The sequence below is a fragment of the Puma concolor genome, chromosome A1, assembly GCF_028749965.1.
Source record: "Puma concolor isolate L17-30 chromosome A1, mPumCon1.1.hap2, whole genome shotgun sequence".
Taxonomy (NCBI): Eukaryota; Metazoa; Chordata; class Mammalia; order Carnivora; family Felidae; genus Puma; species Puma concolor.
The window spans coordinates 234,386,670-234,409,387 of NC_141667.1; the positions used below are offsets into that span (position 1 = coordinate 234,386,670).

General features: G+C 45.7%; 1 protein-coding gene across 1 annotated transcript in view; it reads left to right on the forward strand.

The window, feature by feature from the left end:
- The window catches only part of FLT1 (fms related receptor tyrosine kinase 1), a 176,805-nt gene that overhangs the window by 29,332 nt on the left and 124,755 nt on the right, over window positions 1–22,718 (forward strand). The window contains exon 5 of the mRNA XM_086714524.1: window positions 21,815–21,939. Within this exon, the coding sequence (XP_086570650.1) occupies window positions 21,815–21,939 (125 nt within the window). The remainder of the gene's footprint in view (window positions 1–21,814; window positions 21,940–22,718) is intronic.

The window sequence follows — 22,718 nt, forward strand, 5'->3', positions numbered from 1 at the left end:
AAAAAAGTCACGGACCCAGCCACCTGTTCTCTTTTTCTAGTTCCACATAGTATGTTATGTTCTTTCTGGCACTCGTGGAGGAAAAGAAAACGCTTTTATTCCCATCTCTCCAGAGGAATGGGAGAAGATTCATTCGTACTAAAATTCTCCTAAGAAACTTTTTCTCCTGTGGGTTTATCAGAATCTGACTTGCAAATCAGATACTCAGGTGGGTAAAAAAACAACCCCAAAAACATCTCTCTTATTTTTTTCCGAAAAAATAACGTTCAGCTCTTTTCACTTTTACCTCCTACACGCCTATTAAACTGTACTCTGAATAGTAACACCGGTTTTGTGGTCTTTCCTGATAGTGATGTTGATCTCATAACACACTTCATTGAAGTCCAAGGTAGCTGCGATATAGTTTACGAAGCGATTGTAACTTTTCCAAATCGTGTAACATTTTATGCATTTCCTATTTTCATTTGTTTTTTCAATTCCTTTGAAAAAACGCTGTCGTATGCTTCCATGTTAATGGAATACATACTACGTTGCAGGTTTAATTTCTTTCGGGGGCACGAAACCTACCTCTGATGAGTCAGAATTGTCTCTGGGATTAATAAAACTCCAACCAGTTCCTGATATACAGCTGTGATTACTCACTAGTCGTTCACTGGTTGTCACTTATTTATTATTGTTGAATGTTTACTTCAGAGCACATTATTCTGTCTGGAGGACTTCTCTCCTGAGAAGCATCTGCAGATGTGTTGGCATTTGATTTTGGTTTTCTCTGAAGATGAGAAACGGTGTGAGACACATCTTTTGAGAGAGACTTAGGTTTGTGGTCCGATGGGGTGCCAAGGAAAAGAACCGGGGCCGTGTAGCTTTGTCCGTGGAGAGCCAGCACGTGAATTATAACCCAAACCATTATGTAGGCATTGTTGATTCCCTGCTGTGTAACCGGCAGTCTTTCCCCTTCCCAACTGGGCACTGATTCGCACACCACATCTCATACGTGGTATACAGAAAGATCAACATTACCACTTTGGCATTACAGCTTGTTCAGATCCCCCAAGCCTCTGACATAATACGTTACATCAATTTAATTATTGGAGTAATTAACTTTAAGTACCTTAATTACTGAATGGTCTGGTAAATTACAATTTCCTTTAACGTAATAACTCCTTACGTTTGTATTTTCTTTGCGTTTAAACCAATGGGTTTGTTTGTGTCGTGCCATTTTGTTTTCGCCACCGCCCCTCGAAGCACTCCTTTTCGTTTTCCAAGCGAAGGACCTGAGACCCACTTCACGTTGAGGCTACGTGGGGAGTGACCAGAAGAGTATTAGCAGCAGAGTAAGGGAGTCAGGTTTTTCCCTTCCGAGTCTCCGTGGTGGGAGGACATCCAGAGAGGGCAAGACAGAGGCGGGGAGACCAGGGAGGGGGTTGTTGAGTGCACTGAGGCAGGAGAGCTGGTGGTCCCAGGTCGCTTTGGCAGCCATGGGGAAGTGGAGAAGTCGGTGAGTTGGAGGGATTCAGTTGACCTTGGTGGGTGGTTGGGTCGTGGCGGGTGAGGGAGAGCAGTCAGAGACCCTCGGATTTCCGGAGGGGACCTGGGCACCTTGTTCCCGGACCCATACTCAGGGAGAGCTTTGTCTCACTAAATGACACCGATGCAAAGACAGTCATCCTCTCTCCCGATACACCCTGGGCTTGGGCTTGATAAAATGACTGCTGAGTGGGAGTAGTTGAAAGACACTATATGCATTTAAAAAAATTGTTCCCGCAAAATGAATGGATTCCACCCCCGCACCCCCCCCCCAGACTCCCTGCATAGTTATAGCTACAAAATTCTGGGTCACAAAGAAAAGCAAATTGTAAAGCGCTCCTTCATGCTTTGCTACGTGCAAACTAAGATTTCTAGATGACTAGTAATGTAAGGGCTACTTAGGTGGTGTTCACCCGCCCCTTTGCAGAGAGGAAGGAATGCGTTTGCACGGCTTTTCTGCCGCTGGTATACGCAAGAAATTGGCTCCAGCTCAACCTTTCCTAAAAGGAGGATTTCATTGAAACTATTACGATAATATGTGAGTCGGGGCCATAAATGGAGAAGTTTTTAATGGCATCTCTGAAGTATTTAATATTTTGTCAGCGTCTCCGGTTTAGTTAGGAAGACCTTGAACTTAGCATGATGAGTTCCCCCACACTGTGAAGTCAGCCTGGATTCCTCCTCTCTCCACGACTGAGCCTTTCCGGGCTATTTAAGAGTAATGTGCTCTGTTGAAAAATTATAATGGAAAAGGGGGAAAAAAATGGATGTGTGTGTGTTACCTGCTGGGTGAATATCTCCTACCTCTTCCCTGTAGAAGAAACTCATCTTTTTTTTTATCCTGCTTCTCTTTACCCGATTGCTTTTCTCTCCGAGACTATGAAAACAAAGTGGAGAATTTTTAACAGATTTTTTTTCTCCATTGGTTCTCTCCTATGTGTAAAACTCATGAGACGTGCATAGCAGCTTAATTTCAGGTAAAAAAAAAAAAAAAAAAAAGATGATCAGACACGCTGGGTACATCATTGAAAAGTAGCCGAGGTTCTAATGACTCATATTCTGGGAGAGATGGGACACCTGGCTGGCTCATTCATTGGAGCATGTGACTCTCGCTCTTGGGGTCGTGAGTTCGAACCCCATGTTGGGCACAGAGATTACTTAAAAGCATTTTCCAGATATTCTGGGAAGAGAATGATCATCACGCCTTCACGGAAAATGAGAAGAAGCTCTACCTGGCTATGGGACGCTCAGCATATAAAAATACTAATGGCACAGACATTCTGAGAAGGGTCCAATTACTCACTTGTTTTTGTTTTTATTTTTTAAATGTTTATTTTTGAGAGAGAGAGAGAGAGAGCACGAGGAGAGGGGCAGAGGGAGAGGGAGTCACAGAATCTGAAACAGGTTCCAGGCTCTGAGCTGGCAGCACAGCCAGAGCTGAGCCACCCAGGCGTCCCTCATTTGAGTTATTTTATTTTTGAGAGTGGGAGAGAGAGGGTGGGGGGGCGGGGGAAGGGTAGAGAGAGAGGGAGACAGAGAATCCAAAGCAGGCTCCATACTGTCAGTGCAGAGCCTGATGTAGGACACAGGGCTTGAAGTCACAAGCCGTGAGATCATGACCTGAGCCAACGTCTTAACGACTGAGTCACTAGGGCACAGCCCGATGTACTCGTTTGTACAGTACTTGAGTTTCCTGAAGAGCTTTTACATAATTATCTCTGAGGTAAACTATGCGGGTCTTATTTCTTCCCTTTTCTGGATGAGAGAGCAGCTTCAGCGACGTTCATGAGACAGAGCTAATAAAATGACAAGCCAGGATGGGGATCCGGGTGTTGTCACGACCCTGGCGTTTCAGCTGCTGACTTCAGACAACACTAATTGTCATTTGGTGGATTGTCTCGTTCTTAAAATTTTTTTAATTTCAAATTCAATTTCTTTTTCTCTTGAGGAGTGATTGGCTAAGCTGGTTTCAGAGTGTTTTTCCGAGCGACAGATAGACCTTAGAGAAACTTCTCTTGATCCCAGAGAGCCTTGTGTTGTCGCCTGTTGGGAAGAGTCACCTGTTTGGGTGCCAGCCGCATGCACGGTGCTCCGTTACCCTGCTGTGTTCTAGCTCACGCGACATGGGAAGGAGACATCACTCTATTTACCAAGTTGATCAGGGCTTTTTATTTTTTATTTAATTGAATTTATTTTTTTATTAAAATTTTTAATCTTTATTTATTTCTGAAAGAGAGAGACAGAGCACGAGCAGGGGAGGGGCAGAGAGTGAGGGAGACAACCGAATCCAAAGCAGGCTCCAGGCTCTGAGCTGTCAAAACAGAGCCCAATACGGGGCTCGAACTCACGGACCATGAGATCATGACCTGAGCCGAAGTCGGCTGCCTCACCGACTGAGCCACCCAGGTGTGGTCAGAGCTTTTTAAAACGTACATCCCAACCTGCTAGTGGTCTGTGGAAGCAAATTAATGGGTTGTAATCGGCATTAAAACAGTAACAATAAAGCAGAATAGAATGGAAAATATCCAAGTATATTGCAAAACGCAAGGGTCAGCGTTATTTAGGGAAACTTTTTTTTTTTATTTTTTTTTTAATGTTTATTTATTTTGGGGACAGAGACAGAGCATGAATGGGGGAGGGGCAGAGAGAGAGAGGGAGACACAGAATCGGAAGCAGGCTCCAGGTTCTGAGCCATCAGCCCAGAGCCTGACGCGGGGCTCGAACTCACGGACCGCGAGATCGTGACCTGAGCTGAAGTCGGACGCTTAACCGACTGAGCCACCCAGGCACCCCATGGGGAAACTTTTAAATAAAACTTTTGTTTCCACTTGATGCACATACGCATATACACACGTACACACTCGTATTTTACGTGTGTGTGCGTGCGCGTATGTGGATCAAAGGGAAACAAAAGTTTAAGGAGTCTAATGTAAAATGTATGTCTTATTATGGAGCTCAGTAGAGTCAGTTGAAAATTTCAAACTTCCCCAAGTTTAAGCAAGTAAACTTAGTAAAGTGCTAGCTAGTGTAGACAGTGTAGGTCATCCCTATACTTTGTGTTTAGGGAAACAGCACCAGTTATAAGCACGACGGTGTTTTTTGCACCGTGCTGATGCAAAGGCGTGGGGACAGCTCCGTGGTGGAGAGAACTGCTCTCCTCCCGTGGATGTGACTGCCCCGCTGCTGGGTGCTCCTGTACAGGACAGTCACTGCGTTCCCGAAACGCGTCTCCCGCAAATCAGTGTGACCCCGGAGGGGCCGTTGGCAGACGGAGGTGATCTGCAGACGTGGGTCACACATCTGCTCTGTGCAAGGCCCCGTCGCCTGTTCTGTGGGAGGCACGGAGAGCAAAGTTCAGGGGTCTTAATGATTTTGGAGTCCCCCTGGGCTAGGACCGTGACTCAAAATAGATTTGAGAGCATTTTAAGATGCACAAGTTTAACTTTCTTCGAGAACAACTGTTGTTCAAAAGTGGGTCTTTTAAAAAAAAAAATGTTTTTTAACCTTTATGTTTTGAGAGAGAGATGGCATGAGTGGGGGAGGGGCAGAGACAGAGAGAGAGAGAGAGAGAGAGAGAGAGAGAGAGAGAGAATGTGAAGTAGGCTCCAGGCTCTGAGCTGTCAGCACAGAGCTTGACACAGGGCTCGAGCCCACAAACCACGGGATCAGGACCTGAGCAGAAGCCGGACATTTAACTGACTGAGCCACCCAGGTGCCCAAAGAGTGGGTCTTTCTAAGGAGTGAAGACGAATCTTCAACGGTCCTTCTTGAGTCCCCCGTGCCAGTGTCCCGTGAAGCGTGGATGTTCTAACACTGCCCTCCATTGGGTTCCTACCCGGGTCTCACGCACAGCAGGTCCCTCGCCGCCTGCTCAGGTGACACAGCTCAGCCGGGTGATGTCTGGGCAGTTGGCATTTGTTGCCCAGTTTGCTCTCCTGGTGTGGCCAATCCAACCAGCCGAGCTGCCCTTACACGCAGGGACATCAGTGAAAACAGTAGCGGTCTGCATGCAGATTTACTTACGGAGCCTCGTGGCTTCCACCTTTTCCCCCTGCGGTGATGACAACATTTGTAAGGTGGCACGCGCAAAGGCTGTTGGGATTGCGTCCTCTGGCCTGCCCGGTCAGATCCACTGCGCGGTGTGGGCCAGGACCGTGATGCGCGGGGAGGGCATCGCGGGGCCGGACAGACTCTCAGAGCTTCTAAAATCCTTTCAGTGGAATCGCTGGCATGTTTTCGTGAGAGAAACTTTAAAGAGAAAATCCCGTTCCTCTTCATCAGAATTCTCCTCCAAGGGGAGAGAGGCTTAAACAGTTTACATTCTGTAGAACGAAAGAAAATTCAGAGACCGACTCTGACAAACAAAACTCTTACCCGGACTAGCCGGCTGAATTCTTTAGGTCTGGGTTTCCTGGCAAAAATCTATGACATTATCTGTTATTGCTTGGTTAATGTTGAAGGGCATCTCCAGTTTTAAAAGTCAGTTTTCATTTGTTGCCATTTTAACATCGTTGCCTCATGTGTTTGTTCAGGAGACAGATGATCACATGGGGGTGAACAAAGTTGGGGCTCTCGGCCTCCTGGAAACCCAGGTGGGCTTCCAAAAATGATAGCACTTTCAGGCTCATTTGCATTTCCGGAATTCTACCACAAAAGATCTTCTTTAAGGAATTCCTGGGAACATTCTGGCCTGTGTCTGCATACAGCTTCATCAGAAATCTAGTGCAAGGTCAGATTTTGCCAGTTGGGTTTTTTTTTTTTTTTCTTTTTTGCATGTTGATGAGGTTGTGTAAAAAGGGAAGGAAATATTTCTAGGATTTAAAATATACACTGATGACACTGTTGATTGGAATGGCAGAATTTTTTCCTTGGGAAACAGACCCCTCTACACCCTAGGTCTGTACTCCCTCTAGGGCCCAAGCATGAAGGAGATTATCCATTCTATCCATCACTGGGGACAGCTGATTAGGACCACATGGAGAGAGTTTAGAGAAGAGTAACTTAACTCTTATCCATTCTCCTTTCCAGCTATGTTAAATTTTGATAGAAGGCCTTCTTGGTATCTTTAAGCCCTGACATTTCACATTTCCTTTCTAGAAACATTTTTGTCATTAGACGCCAGGGGTCTTTGGCCATAGAAAACACTTCCATGTGACTGGGATAGAAACCACTCGTGTTGGTAGATCTGTTGATAGTCGAGAGCATTGCATTCTCTTTCCTTAGCCCCTGCCCCAGACCTTGGGTTCACCTAGCATATTCCTAGGGATTCGGCCTGAGCACTTGATGGTACCTGCCAAAAGTTTGGGCCGTTCCTTCAGAAAGAGAGCATTTCCCGACACTCCCTAGGCTCCCTACCAGAAAATATGGGCATGCCAGCCTGCTAAGATTTGCTAGCAACTGCACACTTGGGTATCACCAGGCCTTGAGTACAGCTACATAAATACTAAAAAATAATCAGAATGAACATAGTCTCGATTGAGCCATTTGGACACAACCTAAGACTTCGAGACGTTAACGATTGAGGTACGATCGTGAAATCTCAGGATGGCAGTGAAGTCCAAAGGCAATAAAACTGACCATACCCTGTCATTTTCCTTCTACGGTGAAGAAGCGTGGAAAACAGTACCTCAAAACTTTATGGTTTTAAGGATTTTTAAAAATCTCCTTTAAGTAATCTTTTAAGAAAAACGAGCAAGGGACTTTTTCAAGGAGAAATCCCCTTAAGCTGAAAAGGCTTTAAGTTTCTGACATTTTGTAACGTTCTTTAACAATGATAACAAAATGCCTGCTCTGCCCGGAGACCAAGAGAAGATCTGTTTTGATCTTTATGGTCCTTGCAGGTCTGATACTCTTAAGTTTTCCTTTACTCTTGAAAAGATCCATTGTTTGGTCGTCTGTGGCATGCTTTCTGGGTTACCTGGGCATCCTCGTGGCTCACCGATGGTGCTACTTAAAAATCGGTGACTTACTGGGACCGTAAACACCCTCATCACATGCTCACCATGTCAACGACATGCTCGGATTCCAATTAGGTTCAAATCCCTGTTCTGATTCCGGCTAAGTCTTTGACTTTGGACAAATTCCTTAGTAAGAACGATTGTTAGCCCCGAGGTCTTACCCTGCTGGACGCCATGCTAAGCACTTCACATATGGTGAAGCCCCGTGAGTGACGCTGTCATTCTCGTCTCCATTTCACAGAAGGGCCAGGGAACTTGCTGCCACAAGTCCCGCATGTAGTACATGGTAGAGAAGGCAGGAAAGTGCTTGCCCTTCCCCACCTCCAACGGTCGAGAGGTCGTACCCATGAACTTGCGAAGTGAGGGTGAAACATTTGCGTTTTAGCGTTGGGCCTGCCGTGTGGACCACCTGCGTGTCTACTGTGACGACACCTCCTGTTGTTCATTCGACCAGCTGCTGAGCCTCAGCCTCCTTGCCTGTAAGATGGGAAGAGTATTATTTCTGGGGTCATTAGGAGATTAAATGAGATAATAGACACAGCCCTGTGCCTGCACTTGGGAGGACCAATTGGCAGTAATTACTCTGTGTGAAAGGCGGCATGCCGGGCAGAGTAGAAATCACAGAGATGAGGCCCTCAACTCTCAAGGGGCCGGTAATTGTTCGAGCAAATGAAATAGGTTAGGATGAGCCAAGGAACACAGACTAGGGACCTTCTGCCTGGGGTGCTTCCCCCCGCCCCGCCTTCCCATGCCTCCCTCCAGCTCTTCTGTACCAGCAGGTCTCAAGTTAAACACCCCCCCCCCCATTCTGGAAACCTCCTCAGGGTCCCCCGAACTAGCTTTGGAACATTCCTTTCACATGGGACCCCCACCCCCACCCCCTCCAGCCTCTGGGAGGACCAGGGCTGACAGTGCGAGCTTAAGCACCCGATGCAGCGTCCAGTGACGGGAAGTGCTCAAGAATGTTCGCCAAATAAAAGAGACCGATGTGGGATTTTTCAGTTACCCTAGCCTTACCTCACCTCCCGGACTTGGACGAGGAAATTGAGGGCACGCTGAGCAGATGAGTAAAATCTTGGGAGCAAAAACTCACCTGTCATGTGACGGGATCACGATCCAAAAAGTCTCCTGCAGACAGAATGGCGAGCTGGGATTAACAAAATGAGATGTGACAGTTATTAGTGTGAAGGACTACGTGTGGCTTGCAAAACCCACTGGCCGCCCTAGGGCCGTCTGGGGGAGGCTGTGGCTGAACAAGCGCGCACGAGGGAGACTCCACATCGGCCAAGGCGATGACTCCAGTCTCAGGCTGTGTTAATAAATACGTGGCATTCAGAATAAAGGCGGTGCCCGTCTTGCCGTTTAGTTTGTGCTTCAGGACGGATCATGAAAACGGGAATTTTAAGCGAGTTGCTCGACCCCTCCAAACTGCATTGTCACCATCTGTAAAACGGGCACCCGCCGCAAAGGGTTGGGGGCTTTAAATAATTGGGTGACTTGATGATCTTCGCTGGCAAGGAACAACCCGAGAAAGGAACTGAAATGTTTGAAGAGATAAAGAATTGCACGGGGGAAATAGGAGGCACTATGTGATAGCCTCCTTCAAAGTTTTCTTTTTTTAAAAAAAAAATTTTTTTTTTAATGTTTTTATTTATTTTTGAGACAGAGACGGAGCATGAACGGGGGGAGGGCCAGAGAGAGAGGGAGACACAGAATCCGAAGCAGGCTCCAGGCTCTAAGCCATCAGCACAGAGCCCGATCCGGGGCTCGAACTCACGGACCGCGAGATCGTGACCTGAGCCGAAGTCGGCCGCTTAACCGACTGAGCCACCCAGGCGCCCCCAAAGTTTTCTTATATGAGGAAGAGACCAAGCTTCTTCAGCTCTGTGACCCTAGATGACAGAACTGCTATCTAAGAATGAAAGAAGTCAAGATAGGCAGCTTTCAGCTTGACATAAGGAAATACTTTCTAACGTCCAACGCTGTCCCAAATGAAGTGTCTCGGGACGTGGTGAGTTCCCCGTGTGTCTGGCTATTCAAACATAGGGCAGGTGCTCACTGGGTGGGTTTGGACGAGATGATGCCTCAGCGTCCTCCCGCTGTTGAGGCTCACCGGGGACTTGGCACGTGTCGCTGTCACTTACCGACATGTGGCTCAGGTTCGTTATGTGCTTCGTACAAACAGCCCACTGGAATAAATTCCATCGTAGGCCGCCTTTTACAGAAAAGTTGCAGAAATCTGATACGGTGCTCGAGGTGGCACACGTCCAGCTTTGGACCCAGATCGGGGTGATTCCGAAGCCCCCGCTCTTTTCCAACATGACCCTGCCCGGGCTTCTGCCCCAGCCCCCTCGGGGCTTTGTGTGCAATGTAAACCAGAGCTGGGCGGGGGGGGGGGGGGGGGGGGGGAGGTGCAGCGTGGCACAGGATTGCAGACTGCAAGCGTGGGGGCCACATTCAGCCGACATACGTTTTGACTGGCAGGCACAGTGCTTTTGGCTGCCAGTATTTAATAATTAGAGGACTTTGCATCAAAACCTGATTCCCTTCTTGTCCTCGCAAACTGGAAATTAGCCATCCTGGCCCCTGTTCCACTTGGCAACCGCCGGCCACCCCGAGCAAGGATTGCCTCTCTCAGACCTGGTCCCCACGCGCCCAACGGCCAGCTTTCTCACTGCCTCTCATCCTGCTGCTCCGTTCGTTTGCCTCCCCTGCCCGGCCCCCGGAGGGATGTCACTGTGCGGCGCCCCGTGGGAACCTTTCAAGTGAATGAACGACGGATCATCGGTGTGGGTGTGGGAGAGTGCTTGCTGCGTTTCCTAGATGAGGAGGCTGTGGCCGGAGAGGCCCGTGGCGGCACAGGTTGCCCGTGTAGGGTGTGAACAGAGCCCTGCCTGCTGACTCCCTGTGCGCTCGACTGTGGAAGGAACGTTCGCCCGATGGCTGCCCCCTGGGAGAACCCGTGTCCTGGCTGGAGAGGCCTGTGGCCAAGGTCCCCCTGTACTTGTTGGCTGTACCCTTGGCAGGATTTCCAGCCCTGGTAAAACAGGGCTTGCTCTGACCGCCCTGGGTGGGGACGGGGCTGCCACAGAGACGGCCACAGGGGCGCTGGCACCTTACAGCAGGGAGAGCTAACTCAGCTGGATTTTAGTAGTGACAATTACTTCCCAGTCTCTCGTTTTGTATTTTTAACTTCTGTCAGGAGATCCGTGTTACCCCTCCTCTGTGCCACCATTTCCCCCATTGAGGTGGGTACTTGAAGGTGGTGTTGCTCCCGAGTCATTCAGGAGGGTTAGGGCCAGATTTTGATTTGGTGGAGAGAGAACGGTCTAGAATCAGGAAACCTGAATCCGGTTTTGGCTCAGCCATTAATATTATTCCTGCGCTTGTGGGAAGGCCTCTCCTCTCTGGGCCTCTGTTTCCTCTTCTTTAACATGAGAGACTGGGATAGGATATCGTGAAAGCCTGTTAACAGTTTTGCAACTGATGATTCAGAGGTAGAACTGGGAATAATAGGACTTGGGACCATGGCCAAGATCTTGGCGGTAGAAGAAAGAGTCACAGTAGTCCTTCCTTTGTTTTTTCCTCTCCTCTCTCCTTCATTTCCATTTCATTTCTTTCCTTGCTTCCTGCCATCTGTCCTTCCTTCCACCTTTCCATCTGTCCATCCTTCCTTCCTTCTGTCTTTCCTTCTTTCTTTCCTTCCTTCCTTCTTTCCTTCCTTCCATCTTTCCTTCTTCCCTTCCCTCCCTCCCTCCCTCCCTCCCTCCCTCCTTCCCTCCCTTCCTCCCTCCCTTCCTCCCTTCCTTCCTTCCTTCCTTCCTTCCTTCCCCACTCTTCCTCTCTTCCTTCTTACCATCTTTTCTGTCCTTCTCTTTTCCTTTTCTTTTTGGGATGCTACAGGTGCTGAAGATGAAGAGCTTGACAAAGGTCACTCATTCGGTGAACCCCAAAATCTGCCGAGCAGCTCGGTGTGAACACCCAGTGAGCGGGGTTCCAGGGCGCGGGGGAAGCCTGAGACCTTGGCCTGCCTTGATCTTGCGGTCGGGTCGAGATTTCCATGTGCCCAGCGCTGCACTCTCGTTTAGATCTTCAACTAACTTATCTAGATCTTAGCTGCGGTTTTTAGAGAATGATATTCCCATTCTCCTTTAAAGCAGCATATTTAGTACTTTTTCCTGTAGTCGGTCTGAGCACGTCTGGGCGGGAGAAGCATGTGCCTTGACCATACGGCTGGACTACAGCATAAGGACCTTGAGTTCACAGACTGTGCTTCATGCACAGTGCTGGGTACGTGATGTGTCCTGATTTCACCCTTTTTCTTGCTGCTCCTGACATCTTCTCCAGAAACATTAGCTGGCTCTGTCCAGCCAGTGCTGGACGCGGGGCTGAGAGGTGGTTGATTACCCTGATCTACAGCTAGCCGCCCCGTGCTTCAAAGAGCAAGTTCGCGGAAGCGCAAGAGGAAGGAACAAGGGCGGACTGTCTTCTGTGTTCTCTTCTCTCCTTTCTAACCCTTGCCCTCTTCTCCTCTCTTGCTATATCCAGTTAGCTGCTGTAATCAGGTCAGTGGGGCCTCCATGTGAGACCAGGCAGAACCTGTTTCTCTTCTGAAGAAGGGTAGTCAGGAAAGAGCTTTTGTAAACGGAGGCGTTTCTTATTTCGTACCGCGCGCATAACACATTTGAAAATCGTTGAAAGTTTAGGACAGCAGCTGGAGTCTGGAACATGAGGAGCTTTCTGGGTTTGCCTTGCTGTAACAGAAAGATGTGTGTACCGTATCTGACCTAACTGGCAGAAACCTCCATCCAGGCTCTGAGCTGTCAGCACAGAGCCCCATGTGGGGCTCGAACTCAGGAACCGTGAGATCATGACCTGAGCGGAAGTCGGACGCTCCACCGACTCAATTTCAGGAATATCCCCATTTATCCCTCCTTCCCTCCTGGCCTGAAGCGACCACTAATCTTCTGTCCTGATCGGTTTGCCTCGTCTGGATATTTCATATAAAGAGAATAACGAAATACGTGGCGTTTTGTCATTAAACATATAAATATATGCTGGCTTTTTTCACTCAGCACGTTTCAAAGCTCATCCACGTTACGTTGTGCCACGTGTCAGCGTTTCATTTCTTTTGGTTGCCTGGATGGCATCCCACTGTATGGGTTTACCACCTTTTAGCTCTCCGTTTATCAGTACACGGACATCTGAGTTGTTCCCACCTTTTGGCCATGACATTTGTATACAAGTTTTTGTGTGGACGTAAGTCTTCATTTTCTTGGGAAGATACCTAGGGGAGGAATTGCCGGGTCATATGGTAATTCTACGTTTAACCACGTGAAGAAATGCCAGACTGTTTTTCCGAAGTGGCTACGCCATTTTACATTCCCACCAACAGTATATGAGCGTTCCAGTTTCTCCAAATCCTGGCCAGTACTTGTTAGTGTGGGTTGTTTTATTGCTGTTGTTGTTGTTGTTGCCATCCTACTGGATATGAAGCAGGATCTTGTTGTAGTTTGGATTTGAATTTTGCTGATGGTTCATGATGTTGAGCATCTGTTTTTGTGCTTCTTAGCCACTGGTGTATCTTCTTTGGAGAAATGTCTATTCAGAGCCTTTTTCCAGGCTGTGAAAAAATAGCCTTTTTCTTTTTTAAAAAAATTTTAAATGTTTATTTATTTTTGACAGAGAGAGAGACAGAGCATGAGGGGAGAGGGGCAGAGAGAGAGAGAGAGGGAGACACAGAATCCGAAGCAGGCTCCAGGCTCCAGGCTCCAAGCTGTCAGCACAGAGCCCGACATGGGGCTTGAACTCATGGACCGTGAGATCATGACCTGAGCTGAAGTCGGACGCTCAACCGACTGAGCCATCCAGGCGCCCCAAAAATAGCCTTTTTCATTAGGCTATTTGTCTTTATTAATGAGTTGTAAGAGTTCCTCAATTTTTTATTATATTAATAAATTTTATATAATTATATTTAATATAACCTAGGCATAAAATATTGTGCTGTGTGTTGTAGATACACATATATGTCTAGGTTTTAACGTATTCTAGATATGTATAAACCTATTCTAGATATTCTAGATACAAATCCCTTATCAGATCTATAATTTGCAAATATTTTCTCTCATTCCGTGAGTTCTTTTCACTTTCTTTTTTTTTTTTTTTTTTAATTTTTTTTTTTTCCAACGTTTTTATTTATTTTTGGGACAGAGAGAGACAGAGCATGAACAGGGGAGGGGCAGAGAGAGAGGGAAACACAGAATCGGAAACAGGCTCCAGGCTCCGAGCCATCAGCCCAGAGCCTGACGCGGGGCTCGAACTCACGGTCCGCGAGATCGTGACCTGGCTGAAGCCGGACGCCCAACCGACTGCGCCACCCAGGCGCCCCTCACTTTCTTGATAGTACTGTTTGAAGCACAAAAGTTTTAAATTTTGATGAAGCACAATTCATCTATTGTTTTTCTTTTGTTGCTTGTATTGTATGTAAGAACCCAATGCCAAAGCTGAGATCACGAAGATTTGCCTCTGTGGCTCTTTTTAAGTTTTAAAGTTTTAGTTTTAGCATTTAGGGCTTCGATCCATTTCGAGTTAATATCTGTGTATGGTGTGATGTAAAGTACAACCCCATTTCCTTGCGTGTGAAGTTACTTCACCATTTGTTGGAAAGCCCATTCTTTTCCCACTGAATGATCTTGGCACCCTTGCCAAAGCTCAATTGACTGTAGACTCATTGACTTATTTCTGGAGTCTTAGTTCTACTCCATTGATCTGTGTGTCTGTCCTTATGCCAGTATCACACTGTCTTAGTCACTGTCATTTATAGGCTTAGTAGTAACTTCTGAAATTGAGAAGTGAAAGTCTTCCGACTTTAGTCTTCTTTTTCAAGATTACTTTGGCTGCTCTGGATTCTTTGCAATTTTGAAGTTTAGAATCAGCTTGTCAGGTTAGCCGGAATGCTGATAGGGATTGCATGGAATCTATAGAATAATTCGGGGAGCAGTGCCATCGTTTTTGAAAATTTAAATTCTAGTTAGTTAACAAACACTGGTGTCTTGGCTTTAGTAGAACCCAGTGATTTATCTCTTACACATGACACCCAGTGTTTATCCTGGAAAGTGCCTCCTTAATGCCCATCACCCATTTAACGCATGCCCCACCCACCTCCCCTCCAGCAACCCTAAGTTTGTTCTCTGTATTTAAGAGTCTCTTATGGTTTGCCTCCCTTTCTGTTCTCATCTTATTTTTCTTTCCCTTGCCCTCTGTTCATTTGAGTTTCTCAAATTCCACATATGAGTGAAATCATATATCTTTTTCTGACTGACTTATTTTGCTTAGCATAATACTCTCTAGTTCCATCCACATTGTTGCAAATGGCAGGATTTCATTCTTTTTCATCGCTGAGTAATATTCCACCGACTATATATACACCACATCTTCTTTGTCCGTTCATCAGTCAGGGACATTCAGGTTCTTTCCATACTTTGGCTCCATCTTAATATCAATCCATGAACATGGGATGCTTCAAAAATTGATTTGTATCTTTTAATTTCTTTCCACAATGTTTTTATCGTTTCAAAGTATAAGTTTTACACTTCTCGTGCTAAACGTATTCCTGAGTACTTTGTTCTTTTTGATGCTGTGGGAATTGTTTTCTTAATTTCATTTTCAGATTGTTCATTGCAAGTATATAGAAATATAATTCATTTTTGTATGTTGATCTTGGATCCTGCAATCTTATTTACTGTTCTAATAGTTTTTTTGTAGTGAATTCCTTAGGATTTTCTAAATAGAAGAGTATGTCATCTGAAAGCAAAATTTTACCTCTTCTTTTCAAATATGGGTGCCTTTTATTTTTTCTTCTTCTTGCCTAATTGTGCTGGCTAGGATATTGCATTATTTATGATAGCCATTGAGCCTCTAGTGCAGTGTTGAGTCGAAATAGTGACCTTGCCTTGCTCCTCATCTTAAGGGGAAAGCATCCAGTATTTCATCATTAGTATGACATTGGTTGTTGGTTGTTAGGTTTTGTTTTGTCTTGGTTTGTTTGTTTGTTTGTTTGTTTGTTTGTTTGTTTTTGCAGACGCCCTTAGCAGGTTGAGGAAGTTCTTTTCTATTACCGGTTTGTTGAGTGTTTTTATCGTGAAAGGGGTTTGGCTTTTGTCAAATGCTTTTTCTGCATCTATTGAAATGACCGTGTGCCTTTTGTTTTTTATTCTACTGATATGGTATATTAACGATGTTGATTTTTGGATATTAAACCAGTCTTGCATTCCTGGAACAAATCCCACTTAGTTATGATGTATAAGTCTCTTTATATATATTCAAAGTGCTAGTGTTTTATTGAGTTTTTTTTGTGTCCACATTCACAAAAGATACTGATCTGTGGTTTCCTTGTGATATCTTTGGTTTCGGTATCAGGGTAACACTACCCTCGTCGAATGCATTGGGAAGTTTTCCCTTCTGTTTTAGAAAAGTTTTTTGAAGAGTTGGTGTTAGTTATTTAAACGTTTGATAAAATTCTCTTGCCATCTGGGCCTGGGCTTTTCTTTGTTGGTAATATTTTGGTTACTAATTCAATCTCTTTATTTACTATGGGTCCATTTGGGTGGTCTCTTTCTCGTTGAGTTAGTTTCTGTAGTACATGTCTTTGTAGGAACTTGTCCATTTCATGTTATCGAACTTACTGGCAAACAATTACAATGTTCCTTTATAATGCTTTTTATTTTAGTAATTTAGACATTTAGTAATGCCTACTGTTTCGTCTCTGATTTATTGATTTGTCTTCTCTTTTTCTTGTCTTGGTTTGTCTGTTTAAAGGTTTTCCAATTTGTTCATCTTTTCAAAGAACTAGCTCTCGGTTTCACGGATTTTGCTTTATTGTTTTCCTGTTCTCTATTGCATTAATTTCTACTCTAATCTTCATTCTCTCCTCCCTTCTGCTCCCTTTCGATTTAGTCTCCTGTTCTTTCCCTAGAGTTCTAAGGTGGAAGAGTGGGTTATTGGTTTGAGATCTCTTACTCCTTTTTCAAGTTGTAGGCATGCAACTATAAATTTCCCTCAACACAGCTATAAATTTTAGCTCCATCCCATAAGTTTTGGAATGTGATGTCTTCATTTTCATTCATCTCAAGGTATTTTCTAATTTCCCTTTTGATTTCTTCTTTGCTTCGTTTGCTGGTTAGGAATGTGTTGTTTAATGTGTGCTCCTTCCAAGTTTCTTGCTGTTACTGATTTCTGTTTTCATTCCACAGTAGTTGGAGAACACGCTTTGTCTTATTCCTATCCTTTTATCCATGTTTTGTTCCATGGCCTAGCATACAATTTATCCTAGAGAATGTTCGCTGTGTACTTGAGAGGAATGTATATACTACTGTGATGGATCTCTTACAGGTGTCTGTTTGGTCTGGTTGGTTAGTAGTGTTGTTCGAGTCCTCTTTTTTGTTTTCTGTCTAGTTGTTCTGCCATTATTGAAAGTGGGATATTGAGATTTTCATCTATGATTGTTGAGTTGTCTATTTCTGTCTTCATTTCTGTCAGTTTTTGCCTCCTGTATTTTGGTACCCTGTTGTTAGTTGCATATGTTTATAATTATAAATCTTCCTGATACATTGACCCTATTCTTATTATAAAGTATCCTTCTTTATCTCTAGCACCATTTCTTATTTTAGAGTATATTTTATCTAATATTAGTATAGCAACTTCAGCTTTCTTCTGGTTGCTCCAAAGCTCTGCTTCGAATTTGCAAAGGCTTTGATGGGCCCTATAAGTCAGTGTGGGAATTGCATCCCCCGGCCCCACAATTTTTTTTTTTTTTTTTTTTTGCTTGTATTTCAAATGAAATATTTTCCTGATCAACCGACTCTCCTTGGGCACTAAGTATGGGCCACGATATGAAGGACCCGTGTGATATGAAGACTCCTGTGTCTAGAGGGAGCCCTTTTCATGGGATTGGTTCATCCTCCTCACTTCGTCCTCAATCAATGAAAATCACATCCTCCTTTAAAATAATGAGGCGTCCTCATGACCAGGAATTAGAGGTAAAGAAACTGAAATGAAAGGAAATTAGGAAAAATCTCATAAAAATCATACAAATGAGAAGGTGCTCGGAAATAAGATATTTACTTTTGAGCTCCTCTCCAACTCCGCAGAGCTTCCTTGAATTTTTTGAGTCATTTGCTTGCTCCGAACCCAGTGGAAGAACTCCCAGGCGATGCCGGTGGGGATGGAGTGGAATGAGGACGGCATGCTGGGGCTTCTGTGTCTGTGTGCCTTAATGTGCCAGAGCGAGTACCTATTTCAAAAGGAAAAACGAAAAACCCATTTAAAAAATAGATGTAATACCATTCAGAGCAAGGATCCCTGTTTGATCTTTCTCTGTGTCCGAGCCCGCTTGTTGTCCTGAAGGATGTAGCCCAGATACTCGCATCGGATGAGAAAACTCCTATTCTGTGCCAGTTTCCTCTCATGGCTTTGAGCTCTGCAGGCTCAGAGAGGGGAGGGTGGCATGACCTCTACCTAGCTGTGCGTCGGCGCGAGTCCCTGGTGACAGCATGTCTGCACTGCCAGAACACCGACAATCTTTGGAGCAGCTCTTCCTCACTCGACAACCAGCCAATTTGGCCTCAGGAAACCACTCTGCAGTGCTGGCGGAGTTTAGAAGTCATTTTTAATTTTGTGACAAAGACAAATGCGTCCTATGGGAGTTGTAAGTGGTTTTACTGGTGATATTAATGGAACCGTGACCTCTTCTGTATCTATGGTCCTACAAAACAAAAAATGTTTGTATTAGAATATGTCAGGCAAGTTCATTCTTGGCCCTTCCTTGAAGCAAATTGCAGAGGAAGTATATACTATTAATAAGCCCAGAGCATATTGTGTGCGTGTGTGTGTGCGCGCGTGTGTGTGTATCCGCAGTCATCAGCCGATTTGCAAACACAGTGGATTTTAATGCTGCTGTTGACTTGATACAAATGATGTGTCTTGCATTGTGTTGGGACGGACGCAATTCACTGAAGTTTTGAACAGAACCGTAGTGCGCCCAGAGCTGGTATGTAGTAAAATTCAAGCGTTTGGGCGACCCAGAGTGACAAAAGGAAAGGAGAAATTCAAAGGCACGGTGAGTTTACCTCTTCTGTTTTCATTTGGGATTGGCATTCATTAGCCTAGAAATGACTGCACTGATGTTTACTGTTTCCTGCACAAACTTTTTATGCCAGGGCCCTTTGTTGAAAACTATTGCTTAAGGAGACAGCAAATTAAATGTGAAGGATCTACAGTTCAGTTACATGAATTAAACCATTTCCTGGTGTTTGTGTTTACCTTGGGACTCACAAAGAAGACAAAAATACAGACTCACGGGAGGAAGGAAAGGAATGATCAAATCCCAATAGTTTCTGGCTGAAAGTCTAGCTCAGCAACTTTATTTAGGGGAGGAATTTTGTGCTGATAAGTGAATCTTTGTCTCTGCATAATTAACTTTTCCTCCCTCCGTATGTCGCTACGCCCACTGAGCTCTCCCGGTAGAAATATCATATTAACTGTGCAGTTAATGTCCCATTCTGTTGGGCAAAACTGAAATAAATCCAATGCAGAATTGATAGTTTTCCTCAAGTAAAAACGGACGCTGCTTTAGAATTCGAGACCTACCTTCAATAATTCAAAATGTTATTGTAAAATAACATATGCTTGTTCTAGACCGTCTGACAGTCTATAAAAAGGTAAATAAGAAAATAATCTGTAAAGCCACTCCTCAAACATTTTAGTGTATTCATTTGTCTTTTTCCTACGCCATATATGAATGTGTATTTCTGCCTTTTATCGTTAAGATCACGGGTATAATTTGCGATTTTCGTATACCCTAACACCTACTGTCCCTAAGTTCAAATCTCTCATAATAATAAGAAAAGCCACGCCTATAGTGGTCACTGTCTGCCAGGTAAGTGTTCTTCATGTAACCCTCATAAGAACCCTTTGAAGTTCATTTTGCAGATGAAGGACAGAGGCTAAAATGATTGGCCTGTGTGCTCTTAACCACCATGATCTGTTGCTTCCCTCCGACTCAGCCTCGTAAGGGCCTTGTGCCCAGGCTTCCCCTCACCGCCCTGGCCCCTTGGTGATTGTCCTCTTCTCAGAACTGCTCCGTTGACAGACAGTAGGACACAGGGCACGTCCTTTCCCCACTGAATGTCTGAGAATCAGCCTCAGTCTCTGAGGAGCGATTGCCAGATGCAGCCCTTCCTGAGCGGTGGGAGGGGGGCAGGGGGAAGGGGGGGAGGGGAGGGGGAATGCCAGCCCTGAGGGTGGGGACGGGGGAAGGAGGTCAGGAGGCCTCCAGGCCTGGCTCTGCTCACGTCACTTCACATATTTACACCTCCGTCTTCTCATCTGTGAAAGGAGGGTTGTTCGGTAGCCCTTCATCCATTTTGTTCATTTGTTCGCTCGTTTGGTCATTCGTTCGTTCAGTGCATGTCAGACGGGGATGACTACGGTCTGTTTCTTCTCCTCTAGGAATTCTCCATCCAGCGTGTAGCCAGAGAAGTAACCTGCCCGTTCAGCATCCAGTATTTGAAGTGGGATAGCCCAGGAGGAAAGCCCAGAGGGTGGGCTGGGTGGAGAAAGGGTGTAAGGAAGGGGCCGGCCCAGCACGCTTCCCAGAGGACAAGGAGGAGTTATTTAGAAATCTAGGGCATGTGAGCTGGGCTGTGATAATAGGGTCTTTCTAGTATCTAGTGTGTACCAGATGATTCCATATTAAGCAGGCTCCAGCAGTATCATCTTTTTTGCAGGGGTTGGGGGATCAAAACTACAGGAATTTATTGTCTCACGTTCTAGAAACCAGAAGTCGAAGCCAAGGTGTCAGAGGGCCACGCTACCTCGGACGCCGGCAGGGGGACCCTCCCTGGCTTCTTCCTACCTTGCGGTGGTTGCTGGCGATCCTTGGCCTCCCCTGACTTGCACCTGCGGCTCTCCAATCTCTCCCTGGGTCTTCATGTGGCTTCTCCCTCCGACGTCTGTCAACGTAGGCCCGTCTTCTTATGGCCACCAGTCGCACAGAGTAGGGGCCCGCCGTGCGTAACTGATAATTTCATGGGCAGTGGTTCCATTTGAGGTCACACTCTGAAGTCCTGGGGGTCAGGGCTTCAACCTTGTGTGTTTTGGGGGGACACGGTTCTCCCCATGACAACCTCATGGCCACCAGCTAGTCTAGGCAACCACTGCCTACTTCTTCCTCTGTTTCTTTCCATTCTCCATCCGGCATCCAGAGCGAGCTTCCTAAAGTACAGCAAGCAGGTGGGGACCTAGTTGGGTCTTTCAGGCCCAGATGGAGAGAGTAGACACTGGGGTTCTTTCCATCTGGGCGTGTAAGGCTGGAGTCGAGGGCAGTAGATGGGAGCACAGCGACTCCTGAAGAGGTCGTGAAATGGCAGCGGGCTCTTGAGGGCAAGGGCAAGGTAGACCGTGCAAATGTTTCTAAGACATATGATGCCTTTCTGGTCCCCAGAGGAACCACAGGGAAGCTGAACAGGTGGTTTGAATCCTTCTGGCCTCTGAGACTTGGCCAGATGCCATACTTTTTAAGGGTGGTATCTGGGTGATGGTTTAAAGCCTTTTCCAGTCCTTTTGCATGCACTGGCACACGTTATGCCATTCGTAGATACGTAGTGCGTGCCAGAGACCTCTGATGTGCCTGTGAAGTGAATGTGGTCTTCAGCACTGCTTCTCCAGCCTTTCCCCTTGTCCTAAGCAGCTCAGAGCTTCTCACTCATGATTACTCTGCCGGGGATGGTCTTGAAGTCAGGCTTCTGTCATTCAAATGCGAATCCTGTCTCCAAGTTGATACGTCTGCATTACCTCTATCTGCCAGTCATCTGTGCTCCAAAGTCAACCGACCATCGCATCCAGGGCCCTTTGACTCCTTACAAAGGCTCCGGAGGGCGCTTCCTGAGGCACTTAGCGTAGCTGTGGCAAGAAGTTCATGCAGAATACTCTCCTTGCTTTTTCCCTGCACTTTCACGGTTTCTTCCCCATAGTGACCTAAACCCACCGCCACCCCGCCCGTTTCACAATTGCATATCGGGGCATCAGGGGCAATCTGACCCCAGGCCAGGAACAGAAGAAGGAACCTGGTTCGCTATAGAAGCATTCTTTTCCTGGGCAAAAACAGAGGGCCAAATTCAGAGACGAGAATGTGTGAATTTATGGGTCACGTGATGGGGGACCTTTGACATGACCATACTGTTTCACCAGCCATAATGCCTACACGTTCTTCATACAACCACTTATATGTATGTTTTGTTTTGTTTTTTTTTTTGCATTTTCTTCTCATTCAGATACAGATAGACCTTTCTTAGAGATGCACAGTGAAATACCCGAAATTATATATATGACTGAAGGAAGGGAGGTCGTCATCCCCTGCCGGGTCACGTCACCTAACGTCACTGTTACTTTAAAAAAGGTAAAGCCGAGCAATGCTTCTCTCAGAATACCTTTACTGCAAATGAGCACGGTGAATTCGTCATTTTATCGCTCTGGAATGGTTTTCTTACAGACATTCGGGCTGCTCAGTGGACTTTTCTGGAGTGTCTTTTGACTATAAAGGATAAGTGCTAGACGTCCTACCCATGCATGTATTTAAATGAAATAAAATGATAACGTGGGCATAAATGTGTGTGAATATAATGAAAGAACTAAAATTGTGGGAATGTTTCTATATTGCCACAAATCCAAATGTCTGCAGATGTGGGGGAAAAAAACCCAGTTCTCTTGCTTCTGTGAGTCAGTAGCTTGGCAGAGAGCGGTTAATCTAGATTTTTGCTGAGGACGGAACGATGAGACAAGTGCCTATGGAGCCACCACCTTTAGTTTGAGTCGCGAAGTTCCTGGTAACAACAAGCTTATCTCCTGCTGGGCATCCAAACTTAGCTGCTTAGGAAAAGGGAAAAGAGGGGGAGAGAAAGTTATGCTTGAGATTTTTTTATTCTTTATACCGTGCTATAAATTATGCACGTGGAGAAGGAAAAAGATTTGGAGTCGAATCTAATAAAGACAAGGACTAAAATGTGACATTCCGGCTAATTCATCGGCAATAAGAGTTTGGGAGTGGACTAGGGTTGAAAGTCGGACAAGAACTCCCCAGGTGGAAAGCTGTGGTGACTCCTAGGAGCTTTGAGCTTTAAAGGGGGAAGTTAAGGCTGTCCCAAGGCAGCACCAAGGCAGCACCCAGCACGACGGCTC